This window comes from Oncorhynchus clarkii, chromosome 24 (assembly GCF_045791955.1).
Source record: "Oncorhynchus clarkii lewisi isolate Uvic-CL-2024 chromosome 24, UVic_Ocla_1.0, whole genome shotgun sequence".
In the NCBI taxonomy this organism is placed as follows: Eukaryota; Metazoa; Chordata; class Actinopteri; order Salmoniformes; family Salmonidae; genus Oncorhynchus; species Oncorhynchus clarkii.
The window spans coordinates 8,047,901-8,069,486 of record NC_092170.1 but is presented as its reverse complement, the minus strand read 5'-3'; the positions used below and the strand labels follow the sequence as shown (position 1 = coordinate 8,069,486).

Below are 21,586 nucleotides of genomic sequence, written 5' to 3'. Positions count from 1 at the left end.
AAGGAGTGGAGGGTGAGACCAAGGCCCGCTCCCCCACACAATCTCCCCAGCTTAAGTGAATTGCATTTTTCCAACACCCCATTGCTTTAGCCTAGCCCAGAATCCCACCCAGCCGCCGACACCAGATCTCCAGATTTGAACCGTCCAGGCTGATGGAGCCTATTCTGGGCTCCAGGACTCCTGGGAGCCCCTAGCAACGGATTGCTGTGTTTACAAACTAGTTTATTATGTCAGATGCCTATTCATTATTTATTGTAGCTACCCCTTACATACACACATAATGACACACACACACACTTGAACGAATGACACTCATCCAACGCCAAGCATACTAGGAGTAAGACATGCGGGATGCATCCTGACCTAGCTGGCTCACTTTGTTGTTTTCCCAATAGAGCACATTGGGAGTGGTGAGTTGGAAGCATTTCTCTAAAACACACATATGCATGCATACACAAACATGCATAAAAACACACACACACAGAATAGGTGACTGATTTTCCTTCATTAAAGGGGCACTTCCCCAGTCAGAGGAACTAATGGATACCCTTTTCATCTTTCTGTGTCCAATAAGAAGGAAGCCAGAGGTAGTTTTGCAAGCCAATGCTAACTAGCATGCTAGCAGATATCCATAGGCTTCCAGTCATTGCGCTAATGCTAGTTAGCAATTGCGCTAGCACTAGTTAGCAACTTCCTTCAAACTGCTCACAGAGACATAAAAATGGTATCCACAAGTAGATAAAGGGCCTCATTGCCAATATCTTGACGTATCCCTTTGAGTCTTATGCAATGACAAGTGAGGGGAAATGACTGTGTTCCGGCAGAAATTGTAACTGCTGGGATGTGTCCCTGTTTTTGTTGTGTGAGAGGAAAGAAAACAAAGACCCTTGGCAACCAGGAACCACAATCCTGATGCCTAACATCTGCTCAGGGCGGATCACATCTCTTTCAGGTCTATGCTCATTTAAATCAATCCATCCACAGTCCTCACTGGGATGTATCAGACAATTATTTAAAACCCACAACAGTTCAGCATGAAGCCTCTTCTCACAAAACATACTAATTCAATCTGAGGATCTTGTGCCCTAGCCTGACTTGGCTATTTTCTGACAGCGCCTGGGAAATATATATCTGACAGGGCAAGTGGTTTTATTTTTACCTATCAGAGATCGATGTAGAATGTGTGCTTGTCTAGACAGGAGTAGCCGAGCAACTGTGCGCAGTCATCGTGCTTGATTAGTACGGGCTGCATGCAGGTTTATCATCTGAGCAACTGGGACTAGCCATGATACAGGCAAATCTGTATAACAAATGATTAAAGACAGAGACAATTAGAAATAATTTCTATGTATAAAAGTGACCCACTGTGTATGAAAGGCGTGTGTTTACTGTTTATGAGATGTTTATATGGATATACAGTATGTATGTATGTATGTATGTATGTATGTATGTATGTCCACCTGTCTGTGTGTGTATTTGTTGTATTTGTGTGTGTTGTGTACTTGTATGGTGTAGTTTGTATGAGTGTTCATATGCAGCAGCAGAACCCGTTTGTGTTTGATATTATTTATTCATTCCATTATTAATTGAGGCTGGTTAAAAGTAGACCCATCCCAATCAAAACGAGGTCAGTCTTGGCTTTATTGGGAATCTGGGTCAATGCAGAATGCAGGCAGTTCTGCTGTTTCTTATACTCAGTGCAAGCAGGTTTACTGTCAGACATTGCTGTGTGGGAGAAAACAATTCTGTAACTTGCTTTAAAAGGCCATCCCAGCTCTATGCATGATTTCATTGCTATGACCTTACTCCCAGTTAGAACGGAAAGTATCGTATTTCCTCCTTGTGTAAAGCGCTCTCTGTACATCACCCTTGGGTGGGTTCAACAGACCAGGTCCCAGATGGTGCCAATGGTGCAATTTTATGATTTGGAGAATGCTGAGGAGAACAGCAGTGCTGAGAAAATGATATTTCTAACAAACAGACTCTTTGCACACACACACACACACACACACACACACACACACACACACACACTGCCATCCACAAACAAACAGTCACAGAAAACACAACAAATGGGGGTGCATAGATTAATGAGATTATAGCAGGACCAGTGAGTGTTTTGATGAAAGATAATGAACTCTCTTAATTAGCTGCTGATTCCCCCAGCTAGGCCAAAAACCTCTTATGTCTGCCTGCCTGCACCCCTCTCACCATCTCCCTCAACCAACGCTCTATAAGGTATTCAGTGTTCTTCGTTAGAAATAGCATGACACTCCTGAACACATGCTAAGTCATCAATACAAGAGATGTCGCTATTTTATTGCGACTCAAGTCAAAGTGTGAGTGTAGCCGTCATTGTAAGCAATCACTCAAAAGGAAATTGTGTCACAACTCATGACCCCCCCCCCCCCCCCCCCCCCCCCCCCCCCCTCTGTTGCGTTAGTATGGAACAGGTATTATGGCATGTTCCATCCATAGAGTAGCTTGCACATCAACAGTGCATGTGTGTCGTGAAGTGACACAAAACCATGCCCTCGTAATAATAATCCTATTTATATCTGCCGCCTTGGGGGACGTAACCTGGATTACTTGTGGTGGAATATTAAGAGAGGAGGAGAGGACTGGTTGAGACACTGGGATACAATGTCACCTTAACCCTTCAAACTACCAACATATTTTACATACGCGTATTACCAACTTGGGTCATTTTGACCCCAAGAAGAAACTATTGGAAAAAGCAACATTCATAGAAAAATAACAACTTTATTATTTTCAGATATTTTTTTTTTTTACCAAAACAGACTATTATTTTAGAAAATGTACAGTTCATTAGCATCTGTAAAACTTAAATAAAAAATGGCATTATACACATCCACATGAACACTGAAAAGCAGATTTACCATAATTTGATTGTAGTATCATTCAGTTAAGTAAATATTAATTGTGTCATATTTGTGGCAAAAAATGTCTGTCAGTACACCAAAATTTGAAATATGCTACATTTTTGGGACAAAATTGAATTCACCTATTGATCCTGAGAGACAAATGGCTTAGTTTTCCTCATTTACATACCCCACAGCCAGCATTAGCATTACTGCTAGTGAAACAATGGGAGTGGTAGGGCCTCTGGCAGGATGCTTCATAAAGCATACCTGAATCCTCAAGTCACTTCAAAATAAATGTTATAGCAACCAAAAAACCATAACAAGTTGCACAAATATAGAATATTGTAGAGTATTAAAGGAATTCTGGTATTTATATAAAAAAAAATTAAAAATGTTATAAAACTATTTTTCAGAGAATACACACCAATACAGCACTATGTGTACTTTCAGAGGGGAGCTAGCTGGTTTCTGTGTTATAATTCTACCAAGCATTCATACCACTGACATACTTTTATGAGCTGTTTTGAATGCAACTAAGCATATGTCTAAGGTAATTTAGATTTTGTACACGGTCATACCTAGTTACATGTTATAACCATAGCCAAGTACATAAGGTGCTCCATTTTTGCAGGTGATCTGTCTATCAGGTTAAGATCACTCCAACAGGTCCCCCTCCACCTTCTGAGGATTTGTCTAGCTTAATATTATGTCTCTGGAGAAACCAAATAAATTGTTTTTTAGATTTGCCCTAGAACAGGGATCTCCAACCCAGTTCCTGGAGAGCTACCCTTCTGTCGGTTTTCCTTTCAATCCCTGTTGTAACTAACCTGCTTCAGTTTATCAACTAGCTCGTTATTAGAGTCAGGTGTGCTAGATTTGAATTGAAGCTAAAACCCGGGGGACGGTAACTCAGGGTTGAGTTGAAGGGATTCAGGGTAACTCAGGGTTGAAGGGATTCAGAACATATCGGATTTCTGTATTACAGTTCTATCAAGTATTTACACCATTGGCAGATTTTTATATTCACAAAAATATATATCTTTTTTGGGGTTTTGTACAGTGTCATACGATACGTGATATAAAGAAAGTACCATTTTAGGTGAGTACATGGGGAGCTGTATCTCTACAGATGATCTGTCTATCTGGTCAAAATCACTGATACTGCTCCCCCTCCACCCTCTGGTGGCATGGATAACTTAAATTTTTTTAAAGTCCATATTAAACAATTATTTAGATTTATTAAGAAAAAGTTGATTGACAAATTCATAAAATTAAAAATAAGAATAGAATAAACCACATTTGGGATATGGTCAAAAGTATGCCTTTGAGGTCAAATGACCCAAGTCGGTAGTTTGAGGGTTAAAGTCCCAGGTAGGGAAGAGGCTATAGACCTTAAAGTCACAGTCAGGCAAGAGGGCAAGAGGCTATAGAACTTAAAGTCCCTGTCAGGGAAGAGGCTATAGACCTTAAAGTCCCTGTCAGGCAAGACGCTATAGACCTTAAAGTCCCTGTTAGGCAAGACGCTATAGACCTTAAAGTTCCTGTCAGGCAAGAAGCTATAGACCTTAAAGTCACATTCAGGCAAGAAGCTATAGACCTTAAAGTCCCTGTCAGGCAAGAAGCTATAGACCTTAAAGTCACAGTCAGGCAAGACGCTATAGACCTTAAAGTCACATTCAGGCAAGAAGCTATAGACCTTAAAGTCCCTGTCAGGGAAGAGGCTATGGCCGGTTGCTGGCTTAAGGCTTCCGCATGCTTCGGTTCGGCTGGCGCCTAGGTATGTGAGTGTGCTCGACCACTTGAAAAACTAGAAAAAAGCGACAATATAAAAGTTTCTCCATCTTGAGATGCCATAGCCAGTATACACTTCCTCAAACTAGTCATTCATTTTGGAGATCTTAGTCGCGCAATTTTACATCTAACTAGGATGTTTGGTGCAGTATTTCTCAAGTGAAAAGATTTTCATGAAAATGAGTCGTCTATCGTTGAATGGCAACAAACACTTAATTGAAGAATCCCTACTGTTGACCAATCACTGAACTGTTTTGGATAGGAAGCATGTGGACGCTTCAGCAGGCAGGTAGCCATCGCCATACAGAACAAAGGCACTTTTGTTTCCGAAAGGGGGTGGGTAGCTTTGTTTCCTCTCTGCTGCTAAACCCCCCATTTGCCCACTTTGAAGCAACGCCTTCATGTCTTCAAGCTTTTGATGTTTCAGTTGTGTTCCTACTACAGTAGCCTGTGTGTCTTCTTGTTTTGTCCTATATCCAAGGAGGGTGGGCGGGAGAGCAGTGTACAAGTTTTCCCTGTTATGTGTACAGTAGTTTTGAAACTGGCCAAAATGTAAGGGACATTTATGGAAACCAGACTGTAGGGGGTAGATGGTATAAATATGGGAGTATGGTTATGCAATGTGTGAGTGTGTTTCCAAAAGCATTACATCTATTTGATTAGATTTAACAAATCCCATAGCCCTTTATTAATAACGGTCTGCCAAGATGATGACAAAGAGCAGATACTTCTGTGAAACGCTAAAATGAGATTAAATCAATTTGTGAAATGATTTACGGCTGTGAATGCATAGAAAGAGGATAGTTGTTGTGGATTGTCGTCATAATCTAATCGTGCACTAAGATGATTTTCTGTAGAGTTTAAGGATGCCCGAAAGAGGAATGGATAGGTTGGGGGGGAGAAGGGGGGGTGGGGGTGGGGGGACTGTGCAAAACAGAGATGGATGATAGTGGCTGTGTGATTTTAGTATAGGTAGATTAATCACCTACCTGAGTGTAGTACTTTCTCAATTTATTTTTCCGTTTCCTGCCTGCAGAGGAAGGTGAGTACTTCCTGAAGGTGCTGATCCCCAGCTATGCGGCCGGCTCTATCATTGGCAAGGGAGGACAGACCATCGTCCAGCTGCAGAAAGAGACCGGCGCCACCATCAAACTGTCCAAATCCAAAGACTTCTACCCTGGTGAGTGCTCGTTGACCACTGCTATATTTCAATCAATGACGTTGTATTGTAGAGATCTTTCAATATAAATGAGCTTATTTCAGGAGTCTCCTATATGTATTTATTTATTGACCTCTGCCCCTCAAAGAGGCTTCCCCTTTCCCAGACGTGTTGTGTCTGGAACCTGATTCCACTGGGTAACAGACATGGCCTCTGTCAGGGCTCATGCAGCCGTGGATCACATAGGGACATGCGAGTGAACACAGAGTCAAGTTCGCTACAGATACAGGATTAAAGGGTTAGTTAAAGGTGAAATTGTATTTGCCTAAACTCTTAATTCCCTCATGACATGACGTTTTTGCACGGCTAGACACATGAGATGCGCCTCAGCTGTGTGCCCAGCCTGTCAGTGAAGCAGCTTGTGTGCTCGATGAGAATTTGCTCTGAACTTCACAGGCAGGAAGGGATACATTGAAATTATGAGACGAACCAATCGCTGTACATGTTATATCTCTATCGCACTCAATGGGATTCTTGTCTGGACATGTGAAATGGGAGAAAGTGCAATCTGTTTCAGATGTTGGGCTCCTTGTTAGAAGAGCATTGCAATTCCCTGTACATCCTTCTACTGCTAGCCCTGTCAACAGAACAGGCCATCTCTGTTGTATCTCCTCTCCCTGGGACTGAAGACCCCATACTCCAGCCAGCTAGAGCAGATGCAAGGTGCGAGATCCCCACCACCCTCGACTCCCCAAAACATCCCAAACCCTCCTCCCTTATTGGAATTGGCAGTAACCAGTGATCTGATGTTGAGAACGGCCTTGTTGAGATAGAGATTGAAAAGGACCACAGAAAGAGGGAGGGAAAGAGTGAAAGGGAAAGAAAATAAAGAAAATGAAAGAGATGGCTGTAAAGGCCCTTTTCTGTCGTCTTGGGGGAGTGCGGGGGGGGGGGGGGGGGTGGAGGTGGGGGTATAGAGGAACTGAGTGGGGGGGGGGGGGGGGGGGGGGGGGGTTGTCCTTCCTCTGCACTGAAGGAGGCATCTGTATGCAAATGAGCACCGGCACTGCTCTTCCTGGCTGACAAATCAAAAGGTCCACCTGCTGCGATGTCCCGTCTGGGGTTTCACCAGGGGGGCACGGAGGTAGGCGCTGGGCAAGGTGGGTGCCGTGGGGAATGATGGGGGTAAAAGTAGAGTCAAGCCAGAAGGAATGGCTGTGTAGTGCTTGAGACTCTGTCCCACAGCACAAGACGTGCTCCTTCAATTCATCCTGGGATAGTGCCTCACCAGCATTTCATTGCCAACCAATTAGTTGGCTACAGCAGTATTGGGCCAAGACAGGCAACCATTCATTATTATAGGAGCCAAGATTTATTAGATACAGCCCCTTGCAAATATAGGCCCCTGCGACATTTACTGGAAAGTAGCGACCATATTTTACTGCGACCTTGCGTCGGCAGAGTGGAGGCCCGCTGCTCTATTTTACAAGGGCTGAAAAAAAATGTAGATTTAAAAAAAAAAAAATCTCTGTATGACAGCATCATTGCTCATACCTGCAGGTGTCTGGGCCTATAGGGAGAGAAGGTAAAGGATGCTGCAGCCACTCGTGTCATCCATTACTCTTTCTTTGGGGATCACAAGTGGAATAAAGATATTAAGGCATTAGCTATCGCATCCAGAGTGCAATTGGAAATGATCAGGCTTTTCTTTCTCATGCTCTATGTGATATTGAAGTTTGAGAAATGCCAGAAACGGATTAAGAAAGTCAACATCAACATTTCTAATTTCATGCCTTTAGATGGCAATTAGCCTCAAGGCGCTATATGCTCGTTCACTTTCATATGTTAGATACCGGCTAAGGAATACAAGAAGATAGCTAGGTGTTTTCCAGTCCAATCATCATCCAGGTGATGAGCTTACTTGTTCTGGGTCACCTCTCCAGTCTTTGGAAGCTGTCTACTGTCTCCAGAGACTGTAAGTAGGTCAAGAGAACGGTGGTGAGCGTCTCTTCCCGCCTTTAATATGAGGACCATTTTGCTTCAAATTTGGGAGATACAAATGCTTATGAACACATGGTTCATAAAGACCACAGCCTTAACATGTCTTTGACCCATGAACCCACCTACAGGTTACCACCTACAAATGTTTGCCCCTGTGACATCCCATCCCTTAGGATGCCCTCCCAGTATGACATCACCACAGGGACGGTTTAATGGGGCTCAAAGGTGATGGTGGAAGAATAAAGAACTCTCCTTTTAAGTGAGAGACAGTCCCCCCCCCCCCCGTCTTGTCGTTTGTTCCTAAACGTTGACTCCCTCCACATTTAGTTTGTCCCGACCAACCGATCACTGATCTTCCCCTGTCCCTCCGTATCGTTGGAGCGTGGCACCATATTGAAGCTTTGTCTTAATCCTCTGCCATGATTGCATATTTCAGGATTTAATACCTAGCCAACCCCCCCCCCCCCCCCCCCCCCGCCCCAAAGCATTATCAACATCACTGATTTTTCCCTTCCGAGCCGCTTAGGCTATAAGCTTTTTGACTGAAAGATGAAAAGCCGCAATATTGCATATCCAACTCGTCTGGCTGAAATGAGTTTCCTGTTTGTTTTCATTTACGGTCTATTTTCTAGATTGAATCATTTTTACCGTCTGTGGTTTAATTCAGTTATTCAGTTAATTCAGTATATCATCTAAATACAATTATTATTATGTTGATTCTGACTGAATTTCAGAAATATTGTGATGAATGTATAGTTTGATGTGCTGTGCTGCCTAACCAAGACCTTCACTATTAATATGAAGTTAGGTTGTCATTATCTAGACTGCACTCTCCCTTTTCATTTCCGGTCAACCATGTTCCAGGAAGTAGTTTTATTCCAGGAAGTGATGCTGTCCAGGGGAGTAGTTAGATATGGGATGGGGCATTTCAAGGCTGATGGTAGAAGGATACCACTATTTTGACTGTCTTTTGAAGTTATTCTCTGTGAACTCACACCTAGAGACAGGCCAGTTTGATTGGGCTGAGATAGCTGTGCCATGAACTGTTAATGATTTCTGTCATTGATTACTTTTAGAAAACATAGAAAATGTTCCCATATCCACCATTCCCAACATTATGCCACTGGCATACATGTACAGCTCACAGGAGGTTGGTGGCACCTTAATTGGGGAGGACGGGCTTGTGGTAATGGCTGGAGCGGAATGGTGGAATGGTAGCAAATACATCAAACATATGATTTGATGCCATTCCATTTGCTCCATTCCAGCCATTATTATGAGCCGTCCTCCCCCTCAGCAGCCTCCACAAAAGCAGCAATTCTCATTTTAATACACTCCATCTCCATTTTAAAACAATATCATAAAATCCACAGCACATGGCTGATGCTAGGTCAATGCTATCTAGCTATACTCAGTGCCTGTGTGCATGTCAGCCTAGTATGTAGAGGGTCTTTGTTGAGCACCAGTAGTGACAGTGTCGCCAGCAGTAGAGGATCACAGGCTGGTGACAGGGTGTCCCGCGTCACCGTGGGGACAGAGAAGGTCCCCCTGATCCCACTGGCTTTGTTTTTGTTTTCCATCATGTGTGACGTCACCGTCAAGCCAACGAATGGCCGACTGGCTGAATAATTCCTCGGTGCCAGTCAGTGCCTGAGCGATCACTGCGCAGCCTACCATGCCACCATGGGGCCTGTCACGTCACAGGCAGGCAGCACACACAGGAGCACACAGGAGCACAGGGAGGATTAGAATGATGATGATTAAACTACTACTTATCAGCCTCATCATCCACATTATCTTCACCAGGTTATTGTTTTGATTTGTATGGTTTTCTGGGATTATCAAGGTGGCCTTTATTGACGACAGCTATTTTTGCGACGTATTCAGTTTGCTGGACATTTTGTATGCTTCCTGGTCCACTCCATCACCCAGCTGACTTGTGTAACTAACCCCGAGGCTTCACTCACCTCTGCTACAGCCTGTGTCAGGCCACATCAATCACCCTGCCCAGCCAAGAAAGGCATGGCTAATCAATCTAATAGCCACATCCAGAGTGGAGTGCAGGACATTGTAGCTACCTGCAGACATGTATACCCACATGCATTCACCCCAATCTCTCTTCTTCCCTCCTACCCTTTGCAGCTATCCAATTTTGCAGCTCTCTCTCGTGCGCGCTCTCTCTCTCTCTCTCTCTCTCTCCCTCTCTTGCTTTCTCTCTCGCTCTCTCTCTCTCATTAGCTACCTCTCTCTTTCGTCTTCCAAGTCTCCTCACTGTTTTGATCTCTCATTCATCTTGTATCCTTTGTTCTCTCTCTCCCTGATCTCTTCAGTCTCTAGGGTGCTGGAGCTTTGCCGGCTCCATGTGCTCCAGCTTTTTAATCAGATATAATAATAAAAAAGAGCAAACTGGGACCGGCCATAAATATACTTCCACCAATATATCCCACAGATCAATTGTGCCGGGAGTGGGAGTAGGGTCTGCAGTGTACTACACCATGCCCGCCTGCTTCCTGCATGGTGAAATATGATTGTCATCAACCCCCTACACTCTGACTATCACCCCCCCCCCCCCCCCTCCCCGACAACCCAATCACTGCATAACCTCCGTTGATCTAACAGGCCTAAGTCTGTGTTTATTTCTGGAAATGAGAACTGTGACTAAGTGTGCAGAGAAAGGCTAAGGGAAGAGACGCAGTCATCTTTTTCCACCCGGTGAGTTTTATCACACAGTTACTCATATCCCCCCAGACTCCCCCTGCGCCACCATAGCCAGTTAGTCTGATAACTCACACCTAAGTTAGAGTTAAAAAAGAGCAATGTTTTCATGAAAGTGCTTGAAAAAAAAACAAACGGGGGGCATCATTCCAGCTGAAATTTTATGTCATGAAACAAGGTCTTTTTTTTATAGTCATGCAACAAGACTTGTTTAAAGCTAATTTTTCAAATATTCTCTCCGGGAAAAGAATGCAGGGGACAGTGAATCCAGTCATTATCTAATTTCTTTTAAGAATCTTTGAATAGGATCCTTTACTGTGTCTAAATGGGGGATATCTGACCCTGTGAATCCCACTCCACAAGGCACCTGCCAATCACAACACCATCAGACCTGGCAACCAATCAGAATACACCTCTGTGGTTGCCGGCACTGTAGACAGACCAGAGCTATCCTGGGATTGGCTGTAGCCGGGCTGGCTGGCAGAGAGGGACGGGGGCTTTTGTTACAGGCCGATTATGTACGAGGGGAGTCGAAAATAGCCCGCCTCAATCATTCCTTTGTGCTGGCATGACAAAGCTCTGCCCCAGCTGTGCTGTCTCCTCTCTGGGACTATGCAACAACTGCTACTGCCTGGCCTAAAGAGGCCCAGACCTACATAGGACTAATCTGCACTAGAGCTTGTTGGAGGGTGTTGATGTAGGTATATTCATATCTATGGTTGAAGGCACAAGTAAAGATATGGCTCTGGGTTTTTTGTTTTTGAGTAAGTAGCTGTATGAATGAATGAGGTTTCTGAGAGAGAAGCTGTATGAGTGGATGAGGTTTCTGAGAGAGAAGCTGTATGAGTGGAATAGGTTTCTGAGAGAGAAGCTGTATGAATGGATGAGGTTTCTGAGAGAGAAGCTGTATGAGTGGATGAGGTTTCTGAGAGAGAAGCTGTATGAATGGATGAGGTTTCTGAGAGAGAAGCTGTATGAAAGGGATGAAGTGAAAGTGGAAGGAGAGAGGTGTGCGTTAATTAGAGGTGGAAATGTGTATGTGACAGATTGGGGGAACAGAGAGAATGGGAGGGAGAAAGGGAATGAGAGAGTGAAAGAGAGAGGGATGAAGGAAAGCAATATCCAGTAGATTGAATATGCAGTGATTTGAATATCCAGTAGACTGAATATCCAGTGGTTTGAATGGTCAATGATGGCCCCAAACTGTCAGGGACAATAGAGAGTGGTGGGCCACTATTAATGACAATAGAGTCTTTGACATTGTGACCGCTCAGCCCCTCAAGGGTGGGGGAAAGGGTGAGCGAGTTGGTCTCCCATCTGCCTCAAGAGGGTCATGTCACACCGTGTGTGGTGTGTGGTGTGTGTAGTGTGGTGTGTGTGGTGTGTGATGTAGTGTGTGTGGTGTGGTGTGTGGTGTAGCGTGTGTGGTGTGTGTGCAGGCAGGCCTTTAGAACTGGACTACAGTTGTATCAGTTTTGGAATGTAATGCATTTGTTTGGTTGCTAGCTTGAGCTCATGTTTGGTTGTGTCGTATAAGTTTGATAGCTACAGTAATTCTACCAGTGGAGGCTGGTGGGAGGAGCTATAGGAGGACAGGCTCATTGTAACGTCTGGAATGGAATACATGAAACCGTATCAAACAGATCAAACATATGGAAACCACGTTTGACTCCGTTCCACTGATTCCATTCCAGTCATTACAATGAGCCTGGCCTGCTATTGCTCCTCCCACCAGCCTCCACTGAAATCTATTATCTAAGGAGATACAAATCCAGGCTTTCTAACTCATTGTACTATCCTAGCAGTTAATCAAATAATGCAACTCACTCTCCATGTCTTGTCAATGCCATGAGTATGATTTGATATAATCACAATATATGTTGTTGTTGTGTACAACCCTGCTAAAGTCAGCAGAATATAGTTGATGGACAACAGACAACCGCTTGCCTATCTCTTCTCATCTTGTCATCGGCTGCATATTTTCTGTGAGTTTATCAGAAAAGTCAGTGGTCTTTATTTAGGTTTGCTTGGCTAAGCAACAAGGTTTGCCTCTTCTTACAAAAAGAGGTGGGGGGGGGGGAATGTTACTGTGGAACACGCCATGAGTGACAGTATAGGAGACAACAAACATTCTGGCTTCAATAACAGAGTCGAATTAGGGAGAGGAGAGAGGACTTGACATGTTCTCTCCTGAAACGTTGTCACAAAGCTCAGCCCCAACAACTGAGATGTCTGAATCACCACCACAATTGACTTGCTTTGTGATCTGAATTGAGCGGATGGGATGATATTGGAAGAATTGTGATATATTAGAGAGCTGAAAGGGAGACAGAGAGCGACTGCCTGTGTTCGATCACAGGAGGTTGGTGGTGCCTTCATTTGGGAGGACGGGCTTCTGGTAATGGCTGGTGCGGAATTAGTCGAATGGTATCAAATACATGGTTTCATGTGTTTGATGCCATTCCATATGCTCCCTTTCAGCCATTATTATGAGCCGTCCTCCCTTCAGAAGCCTCCACTGGTGCGCATGCATGCTTGGGTGTGTATACGTGTGTACGGTGTTCTCGAGGTACAAAGCAGGAGACAACTCCCAAAACAAAGCAGGTTTTTTTGGGACTGCGCTGCACACCCGGTTGCCTTGGTGATCGGAATGAAAGTGACAGTTCCCCAAGCAACAGAGCCCTCTCCCCTCCTCCTCCTCGCCCTCTCCCTCCTCCCCCTCCTCTTCCTTCCCCGCCCCAGCAGGTGTAGCAGGAAGAGGAAGATGTCTGTCACTTCTGGCCTTGTGTCTCTGCTAGAGGAGAGGAGAGTGAAGTGGGAATGCGGCTGCGCAGCTCATCTGCAGCTCTCCGTTGTTCGACTCACATCGAGGGCGCACAGATTCAGGGAACCAATGGGTAGCGAACAGTCGTTTCTGTGCGCTCGGGAAAGGATGGGAAGTAAAAACACAACACCTTTTATTCAAGTACTTCCTTGAGAACAGAACTGGATTGTTTCGATGCCTTTTTGGATTCGACAACATTGGGCCCCGAGCACAGTCTCCTGTGATTGCACACTCTCAACTAGAGGTCGACCGATTAATCGGAATGGCCGATTAATTAGGGCCAATTTCAAGTTTTCATAACAATCGGAAATCGGTATTTTTGGGCGCCGATTTGTCTATTTATTTATTTTTTATATACCTTTATTTAACTAGGCAAGTCAGTTAAGAACACATTCTTATTTTCAATGACGGCCTAGGAACGGTGGGTTAACTGCCTCGTCCAGGGGCAGAACGACAAATTTTCACCTTGTCAGCTCGGGGGGACCCAATCTTGCAACCTTACAGTTAACTAGTCCAACGCAATAATGACCTGCCTCTCTCTCGTTGCACTCCACAAGGAGACTGCCTGTTACGCGAATGCAGTAAGCCAAGCCAAGTTTAGCTAGCATTAAACTTATCTTATAAAAAACAATCAATCATAATCACTAGTTGACTACTCATTGTTGATGATATTACTAGATATTATCTAGAGTATCCTGCGTTGCATATAATCTGACTGAGCATACAAGCATACAAGTATCTAAGTATCTGACTGAGCGGTGGTAGGCAGAAGCAGGCGCATAAACATGAATTCAAACAGCACTTTCGTGCGTTTTGCCAGCAGCTCTTCGTTTTGCGTCAAGCATTGCGCTGTTTATGACTTCAAGCCTATCAACTCCCAAGATGAGGCTGGTGTAACCGAAGTGAAATGGCTAGCTAGTTAGCGCGCACGAATAGCGTTTCAAACGTCACTTGCTCTGAGCCTTCTAGTAGTTGTTCCCCTTGCTCTGCATGGGTAACGCTGCTTCGAAGGTGGCTGTTGTCGTTGTGTTGCTGGTTCGAGCCCAGGGAGGAGCGAGGAGAGGGACGGAAGCTATACTGTTACACTGGCAATACTAAAGTGCCTATAAGAACATCTAATAGTCAAAGGTTAATGAAATACAAATGGTATAGAGGGAAATAGTCCTATAATTCCTACAATAACTACAACCTAAAACTTCTTACTTGGGAATATTGAAGACTCATGTTAAAAGGAACCACCAGCTTTCATATGTTCTCATGTTCTGAGCAAGGAACTGAAACGTTAGCTTTCTTACATAGCACATATTGCACTTTTACTTTCTTCTCCAACACTTTGTTTTTGCATTATTTTAACCAAATTGAACATGTTTCATTATTTACTTGAAGCTAAATTGATTTTATTGATGTATTATATTAAGTTAAAATAAGTGTTCATTCAGTATTGTTGTAATTGTCATTATTACAAATAAATAAATAAAAATCGGCCGATTAATCGGTATCGCCTTTTTTTTGGTCCTCCAATAATCGGTATCGGCGTTGAAAAATCATAATCGGTCGACCTCTACTCACAACAATGACACTTTGCGTTTATGGTTGCCATGGAGATATCCCCCGTTGCAGAATGGGGAATGGTTAGATGCAAGGGTCTGAATCTCCTAGTGTCTTTGCCGTGGGTGGAGACTCTGTCTAAGGAAAGGAGGAAGAAGTGGAAGGTCATAAAGGAGCATGCTGCACTTTTACTGCCTGACAATGGAGCGCTGCTTTGTGTGGAGGTTGCATTCCCTTTAAAATGGAAGGTGAGCACTGACAAAGAAGTTCATTGAAAAAGAGAGCTGGCCCGGTAGAGGATTTTTCCTCCTTCTTTACAGACCTAATCTCTTACATGGGGACAAAGCTCCCCCTGTGCCCCTTCCTACTTGCCCCCCATACCCCCCCATCTCCCCCCTAGAAAAAGACGAGGTTCCACAGCTGCCTCTAGCTCCGCCCCCTGTCCCTCCATTATCTCTAATCTCCAGTGAAAAGCTCCCCCCTTCACACCCCAACCCCCTATATCCTCACCCCCTCTCTGCGATTAATTTCCCCTCCGGTTGGTCGGTCCCCAAAGCCATTAGTTGTTGGAACGGCCCCTTCAACACACAATCTGCACTCTCGCTTTAATTGCGGCAGAACGGGGAGCGCTAATTAACTGTGACCCTACAGAGGGTTCTCGTTAGGGGGCAACAGGGCAGGGGAGCAGGGCTGTGGGTGTGTTGGCTGGGGTCAGTACAGTTGGTGTCCAGCCACGTCATGAGACAGCCGGAACCATTGTCACATGGCTGCTGGAGCCCTGAGAGGGCTTGTGATGAGAGCTTGATGGGTTTTATAACCCTTGACCTGCGTCTGGTGATGGGTGGCGTCTACATTCTGGGGTCTTGTTCTTCTCTTGCACGACACACTCTAGATGATCATTTTAGACCGTTTTTATCAACTCTAACCAGAAATGCACCATATGATGATTTACGATGTTGGGGGAGATATATGGAAACAGTGTTTGCAGTGCATGAATTGGTGAGGCTGTTTATGAAACACCTCATTTTTGGGGGGAGTTGAAATCATAGCCATCCAACGCCATATGGTTTTGATGAATGATAATGACATCATGGATGGATAAGGATGCTTTACTGTGAGTGAGTTTTTCATGTCACTCCTAGAGCAGCAGCCTCAGCTCCACTGCATAAGTAAAGACGGGTGAAACCTTGATCCAGTTAGTCACTAAAGACATTGCTAATTGTTGTTTTGCTGATAGCTAATTGCTATTTTCTCACTCCGCTGTTGGAACCACACAAACACCCCCCAAAAAGACAGACTGAAAGGGGATACTGCTTAGGCAGGGAGAGAGAGAGAGAGAGAGAGAGAGAGAGAGAGAAAGAGAGTAAAAGAGATCCGTAGAAAGAGGTAGAGTTGAAAGGAGAGAGAAGGGGAATGAACGAAGTAGGAATGGTGTCCTCCTATGCATTTTGTTAGTTGAGTCAGACGCTCTCCTCTGCATAATTATAGTCCTGCCGATTATGTCTTTAGTCTAAACACAGAGAGACCTACGAGAGGTAGCTCAGGCCTGGGTCGCCCATGGGCCCCACGTGCAATCCCAGCCTTCAGCCCCCCCACCCCTCCTCTTCCTGGCAGGTGCGAGAGGAGAGGAGAAGGCTGCTTTTCAGAGCCTCTTTCTAGAGCCGCGCGCTATAGCGCCTTACACCTCTACCCGGGATGTGAGGGGACAGGGGATCGTCTGTCCGTCTGCCAACAGGCAAAGAGAGAGAAAGGGGGGAGAGGGGTAGGAAGGCAGCATTTTAACCATGACAAACCCCCACAGTTCCTGGGAAAAGCCCCTACGACTCTCCTTGAACCATAAACTCAAGTCTTTTTTAAAATTTATTTGTAATTTTTTGGGAGGGTGGATCAGCTTAATATTGCGGAAAGAATGTTGCTTCCAATGTAATTGTCTGCATCATATCCAATCCCCCATATTTTTTTGGTAAATATATATATCCATACACGCATGCATATATATACACATACAGTATATACATACACATACCTATATAGGCATACATACTTTTTTAAAGAATATACCTTTATTATCATTCCCCGCAAACCCTTCCGCCGATCCCCCAATTGGAGTAAACTAATAAAGACTTCTGCTTCTACCTTCAATCCATACATCTTATACACACTCTACAGACACAGTCTACTTTACAATAGTTCTCTCTTGTTTGTTCTTAGTCCTTCCTCTAGTTCTGATGTCCATCCAGTTTGATGATTTCTATTTGTAACTATGCTATTTCACAAAAGCTCCGAACCTATATACATTCTACAGATCCCTTATGCCCTACATTGTTTATCTTGTTATTAGTCCCACCCTTCAGCTCCACTCTACCCCTCCCATCTGTCTATCAACATCATCCATTTCGGATTTCTACTTGCCATATATTTTTCAACTGTGCTGTGATGCTTCACAAAAGAACTGAACCTTCCTATTCTCATAGCTTCTACAGATTGTAAATTAAAAATAAACATTTTTGCTAAAATAATTATTATATTATTGATTGATTGACCATGGCTTTTCAAATCACCCAGTATTGCTATCTGTAGTGTTAGTTCTGGGCAAATGTTGCAATTCTTCAGCCATTCCTGGACCTGTGACCAAAAATGAGATACATATGGACAATACCAAAATAAATGATCTAATGACTATGCCTCCTCACAGCAGAATCTGCAGAGCTGGGAAGATTGTATCCCCCATGTATATATAACATTCTATTAGTTGCAAGAATTTTGTATAGTAATTTATATTGAAAAATTTGAATCTGGCGTTGTTTTGCGTATCAATTCATAAACCATGTGCCATGGAATGGCTACATCGAAAATCTCTTCCCAACTATTTTGCAATTTATATGGCACAGCTGTCAGTTTTTTGGTCCTTAAATGGAATTGGTATATGTTTTTATTTATCACACTTGTCTTTAACCATCTATGTTCTTTAATACAGGGCCGACATACAAGTTCCTTACTTTTTTTAAACTCAAGTCTTTGGCGTTCTCATGCTGAACCACATTTGAAAGGAAACATGTTTGATCCACAGATCCACATACAGTATTCAGCTGTAGAATCTTTACTAGTAGTGTTCTCCACTTGAGAATTCTTTCCATGGTTTCTAACACATGCAGTCCTGCCTGTACCATGAGGTTGTTTAACTATTTCACAACATATTGACTGACACGTAGCTGTCTATTTGACACTCCAGTGAGTGTGACAGTCTGTGTGTTTAGGAGAGAGCGAGAGTGCACTCAAATCAAGGCAACCTTTATTTGTCACATGCGCCGAATACAACAAGTATTACCGTGAAATGCTTACTTACAAGCCCTTAACCAACAGTGCAGTTCAAGAAGAGTTTAAGAAAGTATTTACCAAATTAACTAAAGTAAAAAAATTATTACAAAAATAATTACAAGTAACACCGGTACCGGTACCGAGTCAGTGTGCAGGGGGACAGGTTAGTTGAGGTAATTTGTACATGTAGTTAGGGGTGAAGTGACAATGCATAGATAATAAACAGCGAGTAGCATCAGTGTACAAAACAAATGGAGGGGGGGGTTAATGTAATAGTCCAGTGGCCATTTGATTAGTTGTTCAGCAGTCTTATAGCTTGGGGGTAGAAGCTGTTACGGAGCCTTTTGGTCCAAGACTTGGTTCTCCAGTACGACTTGCCGTGCGGTAGCAGAGAAAACCGTCTATGACTTGGGTGACGGGAGTCTCTGACATTTTTATGGGCTTTCCTCTGACACCGCCTATTATATAGGTCCTGGATGGCAGGAAGCTTGGCCCCAGTGATGTACTGGGGGTACGCACTACCCTCTGCAGCGCCTTACGGTCAGATGCCGAGCGGTTGCCTTACCAGGCGGCAATGCAACCAGTGGTGCAGCTGTAGAACTTTTTGAGGATCTGGGGACCCATGCCAAATCTTTTCAGTCTCCTGAGGGGGAAAGGTTTTGTAGTGCCCTCTTCACGACTGTATTTGTGTGTTTGGACCATGATAGTTCGTTGGTGATCGATCCGCTCCACTACAGCCCTGTTGATGTTGATGGGGGCCGGTTCGGCCCGCCTTTTCCTATAGTCCACGATCAGCTCCTTTGTTTTGCTCACATTGAGGGAGAGGTTGTTGTCCTGGCACCACACGGACAGTTCTCTGACCTCCTCCCTATAGGCTGTCTCATCGTTGTCGGTGATCAGGCCTATCACTATTGTGTCGTCAGCAAACTTACAGTGGCTTGCAAAAGTATTCACCCACCTTGGCATTTTTCCTATTTTGTTGCCTTACAACCTAGAGTTAAAATATATTTTGGGGGGGTTTGTGTCATTTGATTTACACAACATGCCTACCACTTTGAAGATTCAAAATATTTTTCCTGTGAAACAAGCAAGAAATATGACAAAAAACAGAACATTTGAGCATGCATAACTATTCACCCACCCCACAGTCAATACTTTGTAGAGCCACCTTTTGCAGCAATTACAACTGCAAGTCTCTTGGGGTATGTCTCCGTAAGCTTGGCACATCTAGCCACTAGGATATTTGCCCATTCTTCAAGGCAAAACTGCTCCAGCTCCTTCAAGTTGGATGGGTTCCACTAGTGTACAGCAATCTTTAAGTCATACCACAGATTCTCAATTGGATTGAAGTCTAGGCTTTGACGAGGCCACTTTAAGACATTTAAATGTTTTCCCTTAAACCACTCGAGTATTGCTTTAGCAGTATGCTTAGCGTCATTGTCCTGCTGGAAGGTGAACCTCCGTCACAGTCTCAAATCTCTGGAAGACTGAAACAGGTTTCCCTCAAGAATTTCCCTGTATTTAGCGCCATTCATCATTCCTTCAATTCGGACCAGTTTCCCAGTCCCTGCTGATGAAAAACATCCCACAGCATGATGCTGCCACCACCATGCTTCACTGTGGGGATGTTGTTCTTGGGGTGATGAGAGGTGTTGGGTTTGCGCCAGACATAGCGTTTTCCTTGTTGGCCAAAAAGCTAAATTTTAGTCTCATCTGACCAGAGTACCTTCTTCCATATGTTTGGGGTGTCTCCCACAAGCCTTTTGGTGAACACCAAATGTGTTTGCTTTTATTTTTTCTTTAAGTGGTCTCTTTGTTGCCTCTCTGATTAATTCCCTCCTTACCTGGTCTGTGAGTTTTGGTGGGCGGCCCTCTCTTGGCAGATTTGCTGTGATGCCAAAGTCTTTCAATTTTTAATAATGGATTTAATGGTGCTTTGTGGGATGTTCAAAGTTTCTGATATTTTTTATAACCCAACCCTAATCTGTACTTCTCCACAACTTTGTCGCTGACCTGTTTGGAGAGCTCCTTGGTCTTCCTGGTGCCGCTTGCTTGGTGTTGCCTCTTGCTTAGTGGTTTTGCAGACTCTGGGGCCTTTCAGAACAGGTGTATATACTGAGATCATGTGACAGATCATGTGACACTTAGATTGCACACAGGTCAACTTTAAATAACTAATTATGTGACTTCTGAAGGTAATTGGTTGCACCAGATCTTATTTAGGGGCTTCATAGCAAAGAGGGTGGATACATATGCACGCACCACTTTTCCATTTTTATTTTGTAGAATTTTTTGAAACAAGTAATTTTTTTCATTTAATTTCACCAATTTGGACTATTTTGTGTATGTCCATTACATGAAATCCAAATAAAAATAAATGTATATTACAGGTTGTAATGCAACAAAATAGGAAAAACGCCAAGGGGATGAATACTTTTGCAAGGCACTGTAATGATAGTGTTGGAGTCGTGTTCGGCCACACAGTCGCAGGTGAACATGGAGTACTGTAGGGGACAAAGTACACACCCCTGAGCGGCCCCAGTTTTGAGGATCAGAGTGGCAGACGTGTTGTTGCCTACCATTTCCACCTGGAGGCGGCCCGTCAGAAAGTCTAGGATCCAGTTGCAGAGCGAGGTGTTTAGTCCCAGGGTCCTTAGCTTAGTGATGAGCTTCGTGGGCACTATGGTGTTGAACACTGAGCTGTAGTCAATGAACAGCATTCTCACATAGGTGTTCCTATTGTCCAGGTTGGAAAGGGCCATGTGGAGTGAGATTGCGTCATCTGTGGATCTGTTGGGGCAGTATGCGAATTGGAGTGCGACTAGGATATCCAGGAGGATGTTGATGTTGATGTGAGCCATGACCAGCCTTTCAAAGCACTTCATTGCTACCGACGTGAGTGCTATGGGGCGTTAATCATTTAGGCAGGTTATCTTCACTTCCTTGGGCACAGGGACTTTGGTGGTGTGCTTGGAACATGTGGGTATTACAGACTCAGGGAGAGGTTGAAAATGTCAGTGAAGACACTTGCCAGTTGGTCCGTGCATGCTTTGAGTACATGTCCTGGTAATCTGGCTTTGCGGCTTTTTGAATGATGACCTGTTTAAAGGTCTTGCTCACATCGGTTACCGAGAGCATTATCACACAGGCATCCAGAACAACTGGTGCTCTCGTGCATGCTTCAGTGTTGCTTGCCTCGAAGTGAGCATGAAAGGCATTTAGCTCGTCTGGTAGAGTCGCATCACTGGGCAGCTCGCGTCTGGGTTTCCTTTTGTTGTCCGTAATAGTTTTCAATCCAGGCCACGTCCGACGAGCGTCAGTGCCGGTGTAGTAGGATTCAGTCTT

General features: G+C 44.1%; 1 protein-coding gene across 2 annotated transcripts in view; it reads left to right on the top strand.

Annotated features, from left to right (window-relative positions):
- LOC139382366 (RNA-binding protein Nova-1-like) overlaps window positions 1-21,586 on the top strand; it is a 61,917-nt gene that overhangs the window by 5,139 nt on the left and 35,192 nt on the right. For both annotated transcript variants that reach the window (XM_071126362.1, XM_071126363.1), the window contains one exon: window positions 5,713-5,856. In XM_071126362.1, coding sequence (XP_070982463.1) covers window positions 5,713-5,856 — 144 coding nt within the window. The remainder of the gene's footprint in view (window positions 1-5,712; window positions 5,857-21,586) is intronic.